General features: G+C 45.8%; 1 protein-coding gene across 1 annotated transcript; it reads right to left on the bottom strand.

Moving 5' to 3' along the window:
- Positions 1-3,216: 3,216 nt before the first annotated feature.
- On the bottom strand, positions 3,217-4,821 carry LOC140615315 (ubiquitin carboxyl-terminal hydrolase 17-like protein 6). The gene has a single exon (XM_072795222.1). The coding sequence runs from the start codon at positions 4,819-4,821 to the stop codon at positions 3,217-3,219; it is 1,605 nt and encodes a 534-aa protein (XP_072651323.1).
- Between the last annotated feature and the right edge of the window lie 10,797 nt (positions 4,822-15,618).

The following is a 15,618-nucleotide window of genomic DNA, read 5'->3' as shown; positions in this document are numbered from 1 at the left end:
GAGTGAATGCAATGGCTTCTGCTAAAGAAACTAAAATACTGTATTGAAACCTCCTCATCTCGCCCTCTGGTAACAGGAGGCTAATGTATTTTATGTCTCCTTATCACCACTCGGTTGGGTTTCTTGTCCCAGTAAAATGAGCACTTTTAATAATATAACTGTGGAATGGATTGTTCCTATCTCCATGCCTTTACTGTGGTTGATTACCAACAGTGGAGAGGCAGAGGTAAGATGTGGTCCATCTGTGGTATCTTCTATTAGAGCAGTTGGTAATGGGATAATGCATTCCCCATGTGAGGAGGCAATCTCCCTAGAAGCTGTTTCCACAAGTCTCCTGCATGAGCTCAAACCTGTTACGACACACACATGCCCCCTAGGATATCTCCTGTGAAAAGCCCTGACGTTGTTTTCTCCTGCTGGACAACACAAAAGCTCAGGAAGGGAAGTCAAGTAATCCCTTCAGCTTACATCCACCCACCATGGCCAGGAACCTACCCTCGTTGTCAACCTCACAGACCACTGATTCAATGTGGCCTCCCAGATTAAGCCTCCACATACCGCCATGGAATCTAGCCTGGGGCTGTCCCCAAATCCCAGTTTCAGCCCAGATCCCTATTGTGAAAACATTTCCAGCCTGACATCTTGCAAAAGGTTGATGGAGCCAGGACTCAACTCATTGTCACCTGGAAACAGGTTGGAGGTCTCCCTAGAACTGCATCCAGGATTGGCAATTCCGGGTTCCCTGGAAAGGACTGGGGAATCTGTTCTGTGGGAGGCTATGTAGATTCTTCGGTCTGTCCTCCTGACTAATAGATCTTGATATAGAGTGAAACCCCTTAAGTGACTAATGGATACCTGGACAGGATGAGCATTGACCTCCAGACACCTACCCAGAGAATTCATCTGCTGACTGTCCAGCCTCCACAGTCCCCACAATGTGCTATCCAACCATCTCCTGGTCATCCCTCCCAGGTGTCTCTACTAGCCTTGGCCAGAGATGGTGTGCTCCTGGTTCAAATCTACTCCCCCCACCTAATTTTTCACACACACTTCTTCCTGGTCAGAGCCCTCATAACTGAAGAGACCCTGAAGAATAATGTGCCCATGTCCCATTGCATTTCCTCTTAAATGGCTCCTGGCGCTTCCCCTATATTAATCCAGTGAGTAGGAGTGAGACATTCCCATAGAGGGAGGATATGAATTTAGGTTGCTGGTGACCTAGATGTGGCTGCAGGAATTCCACTCAGGGTAAACAGGCAAAGAAGCCTCTGTGAGGAGCCGGCCTGGAAATAAAATAATTATTTCAAATATCTGAAATACTGGGGAGTAAAAGCATGCACACCAAATCATATGTTGCAGTCTTCTATTAAGAATAAAAAAAACACACAACTGCCTAATAACATTTTAGATCAAAAATGAACAAAGCAGATGCAATATTCCCCATAACAATTTCAGAAAAATAATATCAACAAGTACAGAAAATGTCTTCTAGGAGAAAACATGGTATAATTTGCAGATCTCTGGATGGGATCTTTTTCTAAATCAGAAATTCAGACATTTGTAAAACAGTTTCAGATTAACTTGTTTACTTCTGTTTACAACCAATGTACAAATTGCCAGGATGATTTACCTACATTTTTTAGAAAATGTATTTCAGTAAGACAAACTTGACATTCTGGATTGGTAAGCACCCTTTGAGATTCCCATATATATACCTAACGAAAAACTGCAGTGTCTGTGTAGTGGGGGGAGTATATGTGTAGGCGCCCAAAAGCATAACACGTAGCACATTGTGGACTTGACCATTTCCAACTAGTTCAGCGGAGGAATTGCTGGTTCACCATATCAGTCCAGGAGGGGGACATATCCTTATTCCAACAGACTCCTCCTGAGGGTCCTCTTCTGTGAAAGACAAGTCTCCCAGTCCATGAGCTGTCTCATTCCCTATGACAGTCTTCAGAGGACGAGGATACCTACAGGTCTTCTTAGGAAACTCTAGCAAACACATACACAGAGGTTCCCTCACTCTTTATGACACGATAAACTGTGTTTGTAAAAAAAAAAAAAAAATTCCCAGACATGAAAGAAACCTTGACACTTTCTATCTCTAATCTGCCTCTGTTACATGAAAATCTACAAAAAAGTGTGATTTCTTCTGCACAGTTCCTATTGTCCCTTACTTTCCAGTAAGGGTGGCATGTCCAAGTTTGAATACAGAGTGAACATACATTATGATGAGATGTCACAACTGCACATCTATGGTCACACTCAGAAGCTTTTGGTTATCATGCGATAATTTTCATTCTACAATCAATTTGTCAATTACTTCTGTAAGAAATAGAATGATAACACAGAGCACCTATAACCTGACCTCAAAAACCATTTTGCTAGATTCGTGAACTTGGCACTGTTTTTCTGAGGTATCAACCCAGGTCCAAATGTGAATTTGAACTGGTCTGAAATCCAGAGTCCACTTCTTCTGTGGCAGGAGGTGCCACATAGCAGACGGTAGCAAAATATTCATAGAAACTTATGTTCAGTGGGAGGCTGGGCATTTCCCCTTGGAATAAGAGTCCCTGTCAGTTTCCTTCTCTGCCGTCTTAATGTAGGAGATAGTGAAGGGAACATAATACATTCAATGAGATTCAATCAGGCTGGATGCAGTTATCTCCCCAAAATAAGCATTTAATTCCTTTCTTACCATTTCCAAGCAATGACCAAAACACATCGCTGGCAAGGCCCCACGCATGCTTCTGTTCAGGCAAATATTCTTTCGATATAAATAGAAGATAAGCAATGGGAAGTGCGGAGCATGACGAGAGGGTCGAATATACTTCAAATCCAGGTCCTCAGCATCATATCCACTCTCAATCCTGACTGCTCACTGCCTCTCACCTGCAAGTTGCCCCTACTCTCCCCAAGGCTGAAGGAGAGGCCGGTTCCTGGATAGACCCCATATGAATCCACACTATTCCAATATAAGATCATGACAATGAACCCGCTTTAAAAGTCAGTGTCCTCTAGTTTCAGTCGAAGGCCATAGCCCATGAACACACCCAGATAGATGGTTCTTCCATACATACAGAACACACATTTCACACAACACCAAATATTTCCAGTGTGGGACTGTGTTCGGGTTTGGTGAGTGAGTGACACCGTGTGTGTGTGTGTGTGTGTGTGTGTGTGTGTGTGCGCACGCGCCCATGTGCAACAAAGTTAGTAGACACATCCCTGCACTGCTTCCCCAGACCTCTGTCCCTTCTTGCTCGTCCTCTTTGTTGGTCTGGCTCTCCCTGGCACATGCGGGACTTTGGCCACGTCCCCGGCCACGTGAGGTGGGATCATCCCAGCTGCAGTGTGGAGCAGGTCCATGGTTTGCTGAGGATGATTCTTGGGCATCTCATGTCTGTATTTGGAGTGCTGAAGGATGACTGCATTCTCAGGAAGAGCAATTTCTCTTCTCCTGACATGAAGTTCAGGCTTAGGTCGGTTGCGTTCTTGGAGGCATCTCCCCTGGTCTAATGTGGTTTGTTGCCTTGAGGTCTCTTCCCCGTGCTCCTCCGACTCAGCAAGGTTCACAGTGGGATCCCTTGTGCTCTCTCCTGAGGCCTCACCCACCTCTGCGGGGTCTGCCTCGGGAGATGCGATTCCTCCCTCGACTGACCCACTCACAAGGTCTCTTTCCATATCGGTCTTCTGCATATAAAAGAGGACATAGGCAAGTTGGCGCAGGGCACAAGTCACAACGCAGGCGCTGATCTTAGCATCATCCATTTTATGCCACTGGCCGTTTCCTGCCTTTACGAAACAGAAATAACGTCCACTGTGGCAACTCCACCCAGCATGCACCAGCACGGCATAGAGCACATAAACCAAGGGTCCTGCCCTCTGCTCAGACAGGTAGTGTTGCATGTCAAGGCACTCAGGATATTGCATCTCCTTAGTCATTTTGTTGCCTGTGAAGTCTGAGAATCGTTTCAAGACCAGGATGAGGACTTTTGCACAACTGTGCCAAGTCAACACCTTGGACGCAGGCACTTTCTCTAGACACTTACTACAATGGTAGGCATTTTCACCTTCAAGCAATTCGGGCTTCACCAACTGCTCCAAAGCTTGGCTGACACTCTGAGCAGCCCCGATGTCCAGGCTGATGTCCAGGTAAGGTTCCAGAGTGCTGGAAATGCCTTGGCAGTGGAGACACTGGATTTGTGACCTCCAGTACCCCCCAAAGATATGCTGGATGAGGGTGCTGTCCTGAGCATGCTGAGAGTCTGAGGGCTTGTCTTCAGGCAAGCATGCTTGCTGCATTGCATCCAGAATGAACATGAGATACTCATGGGCATCTTCTTGCTTGTGTGTGTGGAAGGCGGCAAGCAGGAGTGGAAGGGGTCGGAGCACACGTCCAGGATGGCAGAGAACCCGGGTCATGTGAGCCTGCAGAGTACACAGCATGCAGGATGTCTGCTTCCTACAGGCTGTCCCGTGCTTCTGGGACAGCACGTAGCTGGCAAGGGGCTCTGTGTAGGTCAGACACTGTAGGGTTGCATTCACGTAGCAAGTGTTCCCCATGTTCTGAAGCCCAGCTCCCACCTGGGAAAGATCCTCCCAACTCAGAGGCGTCTTGGTGGGAGGCCGCCCTGCTGATGCGGGAGCCAAAGGATCAGTCAGGGAGGAGAGTGTCTTTGATGCAGGGGATGTCTTCTCAGGCAGAGAGGGTCCTCCGTGGACTTCAGCACCACTTCTCTGTGACCAGCATGATTGGGGTTTGGGAGAGTCGTTGAACTGAGACTCCTCTGAGCGGTGGAGGTAGGCAGCGTCCATGTCGGCAGAAACAGTGTCCACAAGATAAATTCAACCAGGAGCTTCAGGTCACAAAGGGATGCTTCTCTCACTGAGCCAGTTTCCAAATGGCAGATAGTGACCCTCACCTCCACCTTTTATGGCTTTTGGGCCCTGGGATAAGGCACAAAATCCTCTAATCCACTGGAATCGCTTGATTGGATTACAGGATTTGGGTGTGGTCCCTTTCTCATAGAGAACATTCAGGTCAGCCCACCTCCTAATCTTGCCTCTGAAAACAGCCAACACATTCAGATTCTTCTCAACCTCTTTAAGTGTCCCTGCACCTTTCTGAACAGAATTTGTTCAGAGTTTCTATGTTCAAAGGAAATCTTTTTGAAAGTCCTTTTCCTTTGACTAACCGCAAGGGAGCCAAGGAGTGTCAGATGTCAGTCCTGTAGGACAGGGAAGATCACTTTCCCAAAGGAGCTGAGATATCACATAGGAACACGTTCTCCTCACCAGTCAGAATGTTTGTAGCTGTAACCAATTATTTGGGAACGTGGCATCCATTGCTTTGCTTCTACACCTTCATCTCTCTCTACTATGATTCCAATATACAAAGATTATGAAGGATTAGATGAATATCATTTTCTGCTTAGGTGTGTCTCGGGTCTACAACAAGAGAAATTCTCTGGCTGGTTCTATGCTTTGGGAAAGATTCTTTTAAAACTCCTTTTCCTGCAAGTCTATATCTTAAATCCAGTTTTTATATGCCTAATTTTAACTGTTCCTCAGGTAATTCTACACCAATATCCATTATATACTTTGATTTAATTGGAGTATGTTGTAGGCTTGCACATTTTTTACACATTATGGTTTTGGCAGTTGTAGATGCAGGGAGGAAGGCACTGCGGTGGCTCGTGGTTTGGAAATGCCATTATGGTTTATTCTGCTTACAGAATTAGTAGTGTCTGCTGAAAATTTTGAGTCGACAAGACAATTAATTCCTTCTTGTGACCATGACCTTTTCCAGTTTATGAATTTGGGTAAGTCTTAGGAAAGGTGGAAACCTAAGTCCATTTGTCTTTGTTACTAAACAGAGGCCAAGAACAACAGGAGCATTTTGCCAGGCCTTGGTCAGTGACTGGGCTGCAGAAACACTGGGGCCCTGCTGAATTCTTGACGTTCACTTGTCATCACTGGACACTAAGAGAATAAAAGTGTCATCTTTGACACCACCATGTTTTAGGATATTTATTCTGTAATCACGGAGTCCAAAAAAATTTTGTGTAGGATGCTCTTTATGATATCTCCGTTTTTAACTGGAAGTTTTAATTGACAAAATGAATGTTACATCATGAATATCCTCAAACTTTGACCCCATTTTCATTGCCATTAGCTCTAAATCGAGCAGAAGTGTTGGTAAAATACCAATAGTCAGGAAACAGGAGTCCTGAGGTTAATTCCCACGCTAAAATGTACCACTATGATTTCACTTGCAGAAATTTTGGTATCCACCAAATCCGCATGGACTTACATCTCCATTCAGAGACACACACACAGGCACACACACATAGAGCCCACCCGCTGTGGGCTCTGCAAATGGACATTGTTTTCTCCTGAGATGGGTTTTTCTTGTGTCAATGCTGGTAGCTTTGCGGGAACTGTGATCGTCAATATTTAACCCATGCAGCTTGTTTATTCTTTAGTGTTAATTTAGAATTGTGTGTAGTGTTTTATGTCCCTTAATAAAATATTAGGACAGATGAATAGCGTGCATGTCTTGCTTTTGATCTTGTTTTGTGGGGGGGTTTTCTCGGCATTTCTGAACCTCTCTATAGTTATATTAATTCCATTAATTCCTCCAGCCTTAGTTACCTGAGGGGAGACAGCAGCTTGATCGGTTCAGGGAATACGTAGACATTGAGGATCTCCTGCACACCCAGGGTTCTGCGTGAAGTACTGCATAGGGAACATTGATCCCTGAGCATCCAGGGTGGGTGCCATTAGCACCACACGGGGCCTCGGTTGCACGTTGGTCTGTAATGGGACGAGTTGACGGTTGTCCTCTATACATATCCCAAAACCCACTTCAATGTTGGTTCATGCTGCCTCCTTCCTGAGGCCTGGGCATGGAGATTTTTCACCCTCCAGATGATTTCCCAAGGAGGCAATGTTTGACAAGTGGGCACATAATGGACCAATAACACGAGACCCAGGACTGGTTGCTTCCTTCTGACTCTCTCTCTCTTTCTCTCTCTGTCTCTCATCCTCAGGCATATCTCTGATGTGGGCTCATGGAAACAAAACAATACAACACCATGTGAAACCAAACCAAATGAAACTAAATGAAACAAAACCAAATCAAACCAAACCAAACCAAACCAAACCAAAGCACATCCATTGTCGTGTTGAGAGAATTTCTTTTTTTAGGAAAAACAACTGACTGCTCTTTCCTCACTCCAGAGCACATGTTTAAGGGTGTTCCCTCTCTCTGTGCAGATGCCTGTAGGTGGAGGGTAGAGGAGCTCCTGGATGAGCGCACTGGGCTTTTAAAAGTCAGAGGTCAGTAGAGAAGCCATGGTGTGGGATCCTTCTCCTGCCCCCAAGGCCTAAGTAACTCCCATTCATGCAATCATTATGTGACCCAGGTCAGAGTCTGGTCCCTTGAGCCTTGGGCCCCGGTCTCATCCCATGAACACTTCCCTATTGCTATCTCACGGCTTCTGACGAAAATGCGGCTTCTTGGGCACTCAAGGGATGCGTGCAGTAATAGAAATGTTCCCTATTTTCTGGAAGCCTATGAAGATCCCAGAGGTCCAAGGGTAGAAAGGCCTATCCTCACAGGGGATGTTGGGATTGGAGCTAGTGAAGTAGCCTAAGGAGTCTTGAACCTGCAGATATATAGGGTACAGGGGTGAGGAGACAGGCAGGCGTGAGCAAAGGGCCATAAGGCTGGGTTCTCCATCAGAATTGGCACTTCATGTACAGTTGAGGGGATTCATTCCATGTGACCAGGGAGACCAGGGAGAAAGGCTAGCTGAAGAAGTCCTGAGCAGGCCCGTGCTCTCCCCTCTAGTCACCTCACGTGTCTTTTGCTTCCCCGCCATCCATTAACCAAAGCAAAGCAAAGCAAAGCAAAGCAAAGCAGACCAAACCTGTCTTCCCAAAGGAAAATCCACTCCCATCCAGATATGGAGGAAGACAGAGTTATCTGGACAAACTGGCATAGGTTATGGATACACCATGAGCGTGAGACACTAAATCTCAAAATTGTCAAGAAGCAAAACTTATAGATGGAGAACCATAAAATTCATTCCAGTGACAAAAAGCCAAACATGAAGAATGTATCTATAAAATAAAAATGTAAAAAAATTGATGTTAACAAAAGCCTTAAAATCAGAGTTGAGAAAATATGAAACCAGGTGAAAAGGGGAAAAACACAAAAAAGCATCGTATAATTTTAAACCGCAGGTATAGGAATCATTAGGTAAATGCTCAAATTCTGTATACTGTGTTGTCCCACACCCGGGATACGCAGTCCTTTGATGTCCATAAACATGGTGTTCATGGGATCTTCGGAGCTGATCTTCCGGGGGAGGGGCATGCTGCACTGATGCACAGTGGTCTGTTGCTCGTCTGGTTTACACCTCCCCTTGCCACGGGGTCTGGCTCATTGTGAGCTCTTTCTGGTTTTCCTGTGTGGCTTCATTCCCTGAAAGCTCCCTGTGCCACTTTAGGAGACCAGCACAAAATGGCTGGAATCTGATCTCCAGTCTCAGAGCAGAGAGATCAGGCTCCTGCTCTTCAGTCAGCTCTCAGGGACAAGCAGGAGTCACTGCTGGGGGTGCCAGACGCTGCAGACTCCTGTGGTGGATGCCCAGACCAATCCGCCTGGAGGAGAGAGAGGGTTGCCCTGTTACTGTTTGTTCCAGGGTCCCTGCACTGAGGGCTGTCCCCCGGTGGTGCACCTACACCCTCTGTCTCTCCCAGGGCAAGGCGCAGGGTCCCCACTTCCCTGTCCCTTGCAGAATTCCCAGGTAGAGAGTGGTCAGCCGACTAGGCAAAGTGGCTTCAGTTTTACGGCCAACTGAGCTGAGAGCCCCCTTGCACTCTTGGTGATGATGACCAGTGTCCACAGCCCAGGATTTGGGAAGGCCACGCCCTCGGGTATCCCCAGTCTTTCTGGAATTCTGGGAATTCTGAGACACTGTGTCCGGACTAGTGTCTGCCCATTTCACCAACTGAGCTCTTTCAGGCAAGGTTGTCTCTCACCAGATCAGATTGCTAAGGCTTGCAATTGTGGGCTCCGTGGCCCTTTCCTTTCCCCATCCTGGGATGTGAAAAATTCCTGCCCTGCCATTTGCCTTCTGATGTATCACTTTGGATTCACGTCTCGCATCTCCCACCTTGCCGAGGGTGGTTGCTTTTCTACTTGCAGAGGTCCAGCAAGTCTTTTATTAAACGTCATGTTGACTTCCTGGCTATTCACAATGATTTGGTAGCATCTACTTAGCTTCAAGGATCCAGATGAACTGAGGTCCCCAATTCTTCTACCATCTTGCCCCTTCCCTATAATTTTTCATTTCAATTGTAATTTTGCCACTGATTTACAGACTTGAACTCAATGATTTTTTAGAATATATTTATTCTTGAGAAAACAATAATCAATTTGCCAGGCTCCTCGGGGAGTTGGTACATATACAACGCCTAATATCTTTTGTAAGTTATCATAGAAATACAGGTATTGTGATGAAGCTATATGGAGTTAATGATGTGCATAGAAACAGGGTTAGAGGATGATAACACCTCTAACTAGTTCATATCCAAAAGTAGATACTGATGCATTGATGGGAAGCCAGAATGGTCACTGTCCTCCTAATTTCTGTCAAATGCACTTAGTCCTATTTGGGAAATTTCAAATTCGATGTAGAAAACTCTTCTTGTTTAACTGATGTGCAGTATCTGATGGCTCTAGCTTTGCTTATTTAATAGGGGATGCACGGGCATAGTTCGTTGTTTTCCTATCCCGAGGAATCCACCCACATGTAGAGAAAGTATCCTCTTTCTTTTAGAATATAAAATAAATATGTGTCACTTGCTTCAAAAAGTTAAAATACATTGGATCCAGAAGTGATGAGGTCTGAAGACAGGTGGAAAACCATTTGTCTTACTTAGACAATATTTAGAATCGTTCATTTATGTGTGGATGTGTGTGTTGTTTGAATATCTGTGTGTGTTGGGGGTTTGTTGTAGGAAAGAGTGTCTACAAGGAGGAAGACCAGACCTTGCCCACCCCACAAGCTGTCCTCCAAAGCCCCATCTGCCCTGAAAACTCTAGTGATGAATGACCTGTCACTCTTCCTGCAATTTTCTCTATCCTACAACAGTCATGTCTGGGTCCAGGTGTGACTCTGAGACTGGGCTAAATAGTTCCCTCTGTGCCCTGAAATCCTGTGTCTGTCATTTTGGCTGGAGCCGTTTTGTAAAACCTACCAACCTTTGCATCCCTGGATCCAGGAATTCCAGATCAAAGAAGACTGATATAGTATTTTTGGAATTAAAGGGTTTAAACTCACAAAGTGGAGTTCGATTTTGAATGACTACATCCAATGAAGTCACTTTTATTGTTGATTTGATCTAAATTGACAAGAATCTTAAGTGACATGGAAATAGGGCAGCACGCATGAATGACGAAGGAAAAAGCCACAGAAAAATCCACATATACAAGTCAGTCTGTAGATTTTGGTATCCAAACTTCTGCTGGATTAACATGTGCTTTCATACGCACACACACAAGCGCACACATTATTTGATCTTATCTCATGAAAACCTCCATAATTACCCATTCAGCTCCCTGCACGGTGTGGCCAGCACCTCCAGGAGGCCCTTCTCCCACCTGTGCTACCCACACCTGAGGAAGTCCACCCACCTGGTTCGCATTCCATGGGGGAAGTCACAGGAAGGAGCCTTGCACGGTGATCTCAGACCAGCAGGGGGCGACGCTGGCCAGCACAAGTTTTTCCTAGGCTTCCAGGAGGACCCCACTTTGTGCAGTTGCTCAGGCTGGCAGGTGTGCAGCTCCACACTTTGGGCTGCAGCGTGTGCAATTGCTAGAGCTGCAGAGGCACGATGAATATTTACAGAAGGTCTGGGAACGTGGTATTCCCACCTTGCAACTCTAATGTTGGCACAGCTGGACACTGCATTCTGAGGAAAGGTGAAAAAATCCTTCATGTGCTGTGCTTCCAGTACTCCACAGTCCTTGCTCATCCCCTGTGCGGCCCCTGCATCTGTGGAAATCGTGGCTTTCAATGGAAGACTGGAGGCCCTACTGAGAGTTAAATATTGGTTTGGAAAAGAGTAGATAGGTTGTGACCCTGTAGGAGCCAGGAAGTTTCTGATAATATTGCCCTGCTAGTAATTGCTCCTCAAGATTCACCTCTGGCTAGGACCTTCCAAGCAGGGAAGGAGGCCTGAGGAATCGCTCTCAAGAACAATGTTACTCCCTATCTATTTTTCGATCTACTGTTTTGTCCACCTATCCCTGAAGAACCTATCTGTAATCCATGTCTCCTCCATCATCTCTCCATCATACACCTAGAAATATCTCATTCATCACAGTCCACATATTCACTTTCACATAATAGGAGAGGAGATGATTTTCCCGCTGCTGTGCACCTGATTTCACAGAAACTACTAAGGCAGGACTGTCTTGGCCCAGTACATAGTAGTTTTTAAACATAACTGTCTTGTGTTTTAAAATGACTTAGCTTGTGAAAAATCCATTAAAAATGACATTGGCACAGGCATGTTGACTTCCATGTCTCTTAAACATCCTGCCTGCAATGCTGCTACTTTCTGGTGAATAACTCCATGACCAAGAGAAGAGAAAAAGAAAGTAGAGGAGTCCCAGTTTGCACAAACACCACAGTGTCCTCCATTAACTTGGTAATGAGCATGTCTGCACGTGGCCTGGCCCAGAGCCTGATCCTTTATACTCCTGAGCGCTTGCCCCCAGGCCTATAGCCTTCCCCACCGCTGTGACACAGTCAGCACACACTAGCTGCACTGGAGCTTCAGTTCTGTGAAAGCAAGTGTTCCAGAAGACATAGGAAATAACCGGCCCCCTCCTGGACTCTTCTAAATAGCACATGAGTTAGTGAGTGTGCGTGTCCAACATAGATATCATTCAATTTGGAATAATTTGTGTGGAGTCAGTCTTCTTGAATGTGTAACTCATGAATCGAAGTGTGAAGAGAAAGGACGGTTTTCTGAAATAGCTGCAGTTTTGAACACCTGACCCAGGGTTACAGGGCACCAAGGGTTCCATTCAAGAGCAAATCCACAACCCCAGACTCAGAATCACAACAGGAGTCCAGAGGTATACCTTCTGACTCCGAACTTCTTCCATGCAAACTTCCTTCCTGGAAAACACTCACAGTCAAACACACACACACACACACACACACACACACACACACACACAAACACATTAAATAGTATTGTTGAATTGGAAAGACAAATGGTTTTCCAGATATTTTCCTACCCCATCACTTTTTGCTTCAATGCATTTCTGCATTTTGGAGCAAACAGCTCATATCTAACACACATTTAAAGAAGAGGACAAGTGCTTAGTTACTTGGATGTGTCTCTGAATTACTCAGGAAAGAGAAATGTTGAGGCACATTAGTATATCTTTTTTTTTTTTTTTCAGAGAAGCAAAATTAACACTCATCAGATAATGCATCATTTTCTCTTAACAAACTTCGGCAAGAACAGTGTTCTATTTTAGCCTTAATCCTTCCAAACATGACTCCATGAGTTTGATGGAAGCTGAAAGGACAAGGAGATAACTTGCCTTCCCTAAATGCTTCTTTTCTAGTGCACGATATTAAATGAGTTATTAAATTTCTGACAATAGGCTCATCAATGCTCTGTATAAAAAGAAGTGTTATTTCTGTGAGTGAATATTTCCTTTAGAAATGTGGATGTTTAGGATGACTCCATGGGGCAAGACCAAATCCACTGACTTGGCATCAGTAATTGCTCAAATACTGGTCCAAGTGAGGGCACCCTGTGGTGTTCCCATAATCAGTGTCACTTTGCCAATCATTGCGTTGTTATTATCCGAAGCCTTGACTGAGTTGGATATACATCCTGGAAGAAGATTTCCTGGAAAGCCTCGAGAACGTAATACCATTGCCTGAGCTTCCTGCAAATCTTTGACCTCAGTTCAGAGCCCGGGGTCCAGCAATTTTCAAAGTAGCATCACTAGGGGGGATTTCTGGGTCCTCAGATATTCTGTAATTACCCACTGTCCCTTTAGGGCCCTAGGAAATGCTCACACTGCAACCCCAAGCCATGGAGATGCAGACCTCCCTCCCTGGGCACCTGCACAGTGTCAAAGCCTCCTGGAAGCTTAGGAAAGGATTCTGGTTGCCGACGTCGCCCCCTGCTGGTCCAAGGACTCCTTACACGACTCCCTGTGGTGACCTCCCTGGAGAACCTGAAGCCAAGAGGGTGGACTTCCTTAGGTGTGAGTGCACTGCAGAAATTCATGTGGGAGCTGCCAGCAGCAATCATGCAGGGATCTGCGAGGATGCTAATGAATGTCCTCATGAGGACCATTTCAATCACTATGAGCATGTGCATGTGTGTGTGTCTCTGTGAATAGAGATGGAAGTCCATGAGGAATATGGTGCAGGGTTTTAGACTGGAGAAAAAAGCAGGACCCATCTATTTGCTGTCTACAAGAGACTCATTTTAGACAGAAGGACACCTACAGCCTGAAAATAAAAGGTTGGAGAACCATTTACCATTCAAATGGCCCTCAGAAGAAAGCAGGGGTAGCCATCAGATAAACTAAAATTTATCCGAAGACTGTAGTGAGAGATAAAGAGGGACACTATGTCATACTTAAAGGATCTATCCAACAAGAGGACTTAACAATCCTCAATATATATGCCCCGAATGTGGGAGCTGCCAAATATATCAATCAATTAATAACCAAAGTTAAGACGTACTTAGATAATGATACACTTATACTTGGTGACTTCAGTCTAGCTAGCGCTTTCTACACTCGATAGGTCTTCTAAGCACAACATCTCCAAAGAACAAGAGCTTTAAATGATACATTGGACCAGATGGATTTCACAGATATCTACAGAACTTTACATCCAAACACAACTGAATACATATTCTTCTCAAGTGCACATGGAACTTTCTCCAGAATGGACCACATATTGGGTCACAAATCGGGTCTGAACTGATACCAAAAGATTGGGATCGTCCCCTGCATATTCTCAGACCATAATGCTTTGAAATTAGAACTCAATCACAAGAAGTTTGGAAGGATTTCAAACACGTGGAGGTTAAGGACCATCCTGCTAAAAGATGAAAGGGTCAACCAGGAAATTAAGGAAGAATTAAAAAGATTCATAGAAACAAATGAGAATGAAGATACAACCATTCAAACTCCTTGGGATAGAGCAGTACCAAAGTTTCTACAAATAGTCCTATATTGGTTGATTTTACTGTGGGTTTTGACCTGAGGCTTCATCTCTGATGAATTTTTTTTTTTATTTTATCACGATTCTGCTCAATGTAGAGCAAATAACAATGGAATAGACCTACAAATGTGGATCACCAAATTAACTGAAATAGTTATCAGTCTACTAGTTTTAAAATGACCAATGGACGCCTGCCTGGCTCAGTCTGAAGGGCTTGTGGTTATTGATCTTGGGGTCGTGAGTTCGAGTCCCACATCGGGCACAGAGTTTCCTTAAAAAAAAGAAAAGAAAAGCACAAGTGCTTAAAAATGCCCCAAATCAATAAGGCTCCCACCGCTGAGCTGGCCCATGGTGGGATGGGACTTCCCACCTGCTCCTTCAGCCGCTGAGCCCCAGCACAGATAGTGCCAGAGCTGAGAAGCAGACCAGGTCCTCCTTCTCGGAGCTCATGCTCCAGGGGGAAAGATGGACAAAATACGGAAAATCATCAGGAATGAAAAGAGCAATTGCACCCTAAAAAAAGAGCCTGGTGCTACCTCTGACTCCTGAACTCTACAGGTGAGGCTGTGTCAAACTGTGGGGCTTTGACAAACGCAGCAGCTGGGGTTCCAGGGAGCCACTGAGGGGAGGAGGTGCAGATCCAAGCAGAGCCACTGCCTGCCAGGATCACAGCCTGTGAAGAAGGCAGAAGGGGGCATGAAGCCAGCTCTGTGTCCTCTGTTGGGGGCCAAGGCTGCTCCTCCCTTCCTGAGGGGGCTGGGAAAAGGTTGTGTGGATGGAACTGGCTACAGACATGGAGATGTGACGGGGGTGGGGGTGGGCACTGACAGCCCAGACGGGAGGCATTCCAGCACATGTCAGTCTGAGGAAGAGCCCGGGTCAGGGCGACACACTGGGTGCACCGCTGTCCACAGCTCACCCAGTGGAAATGAAGGAATGGCCTGTAACACACGACAGGTAGGGTTTCAGGATGAGGACAGCCTCACACCTTCTGGGCCAAGACTCCGACAACTTCGGTAGGGTTTGCCTTGGATTCAGGAGCCTAGGATCGTGGGAAGCTATTACCCATCCCTCCCCCGGAGGGACTGTCATCTTCTGGGCCTCCAGAATGAGAATACAGGTGCCCACGTGTGTGCACACAGGACCTTGTGGGCCTGGACGCAGGTACACACCAAGGAAGAACATGTGGTGGAAGGTATTTCCTGCATGTGACACCCGCCTCCAATGTCATAGATATGATGCCACAGTGGCCTGGGGACATCTGGAGGAAGCACCCGCTAGGATACTCCCTGTTCCACAGGCAAGACGCAGACCATCCCCGACA

The sequence above is a fragment of the Canis lupus genome, chromosome 23 (assembly GCF_048164855.1).
Source record: "Canis lupus baileyi chromosome 23, mCanLup2.hap1, whole genome shotgun sequence".
Classification (NCBI taxonomy): domain Eukaryota; kingdom Metazoa; phylum Chordata; class Mammalia; order Carnivora; family Canidae; genus Canis; species Canis lupus.
This window is presented reverse-complemented; position numbering and strand designations above follow the sequence as displayed.

Excerpts from the sequence above, each read along its gene's own strand:
- LOC140615315 (XM_072795222.1), bottom strand. The coding sequence starts at position 4,821 with ATGGACGCTGCCTACCTCCACCGCTCAGAGGAGTCTCAGTTCAACGAC.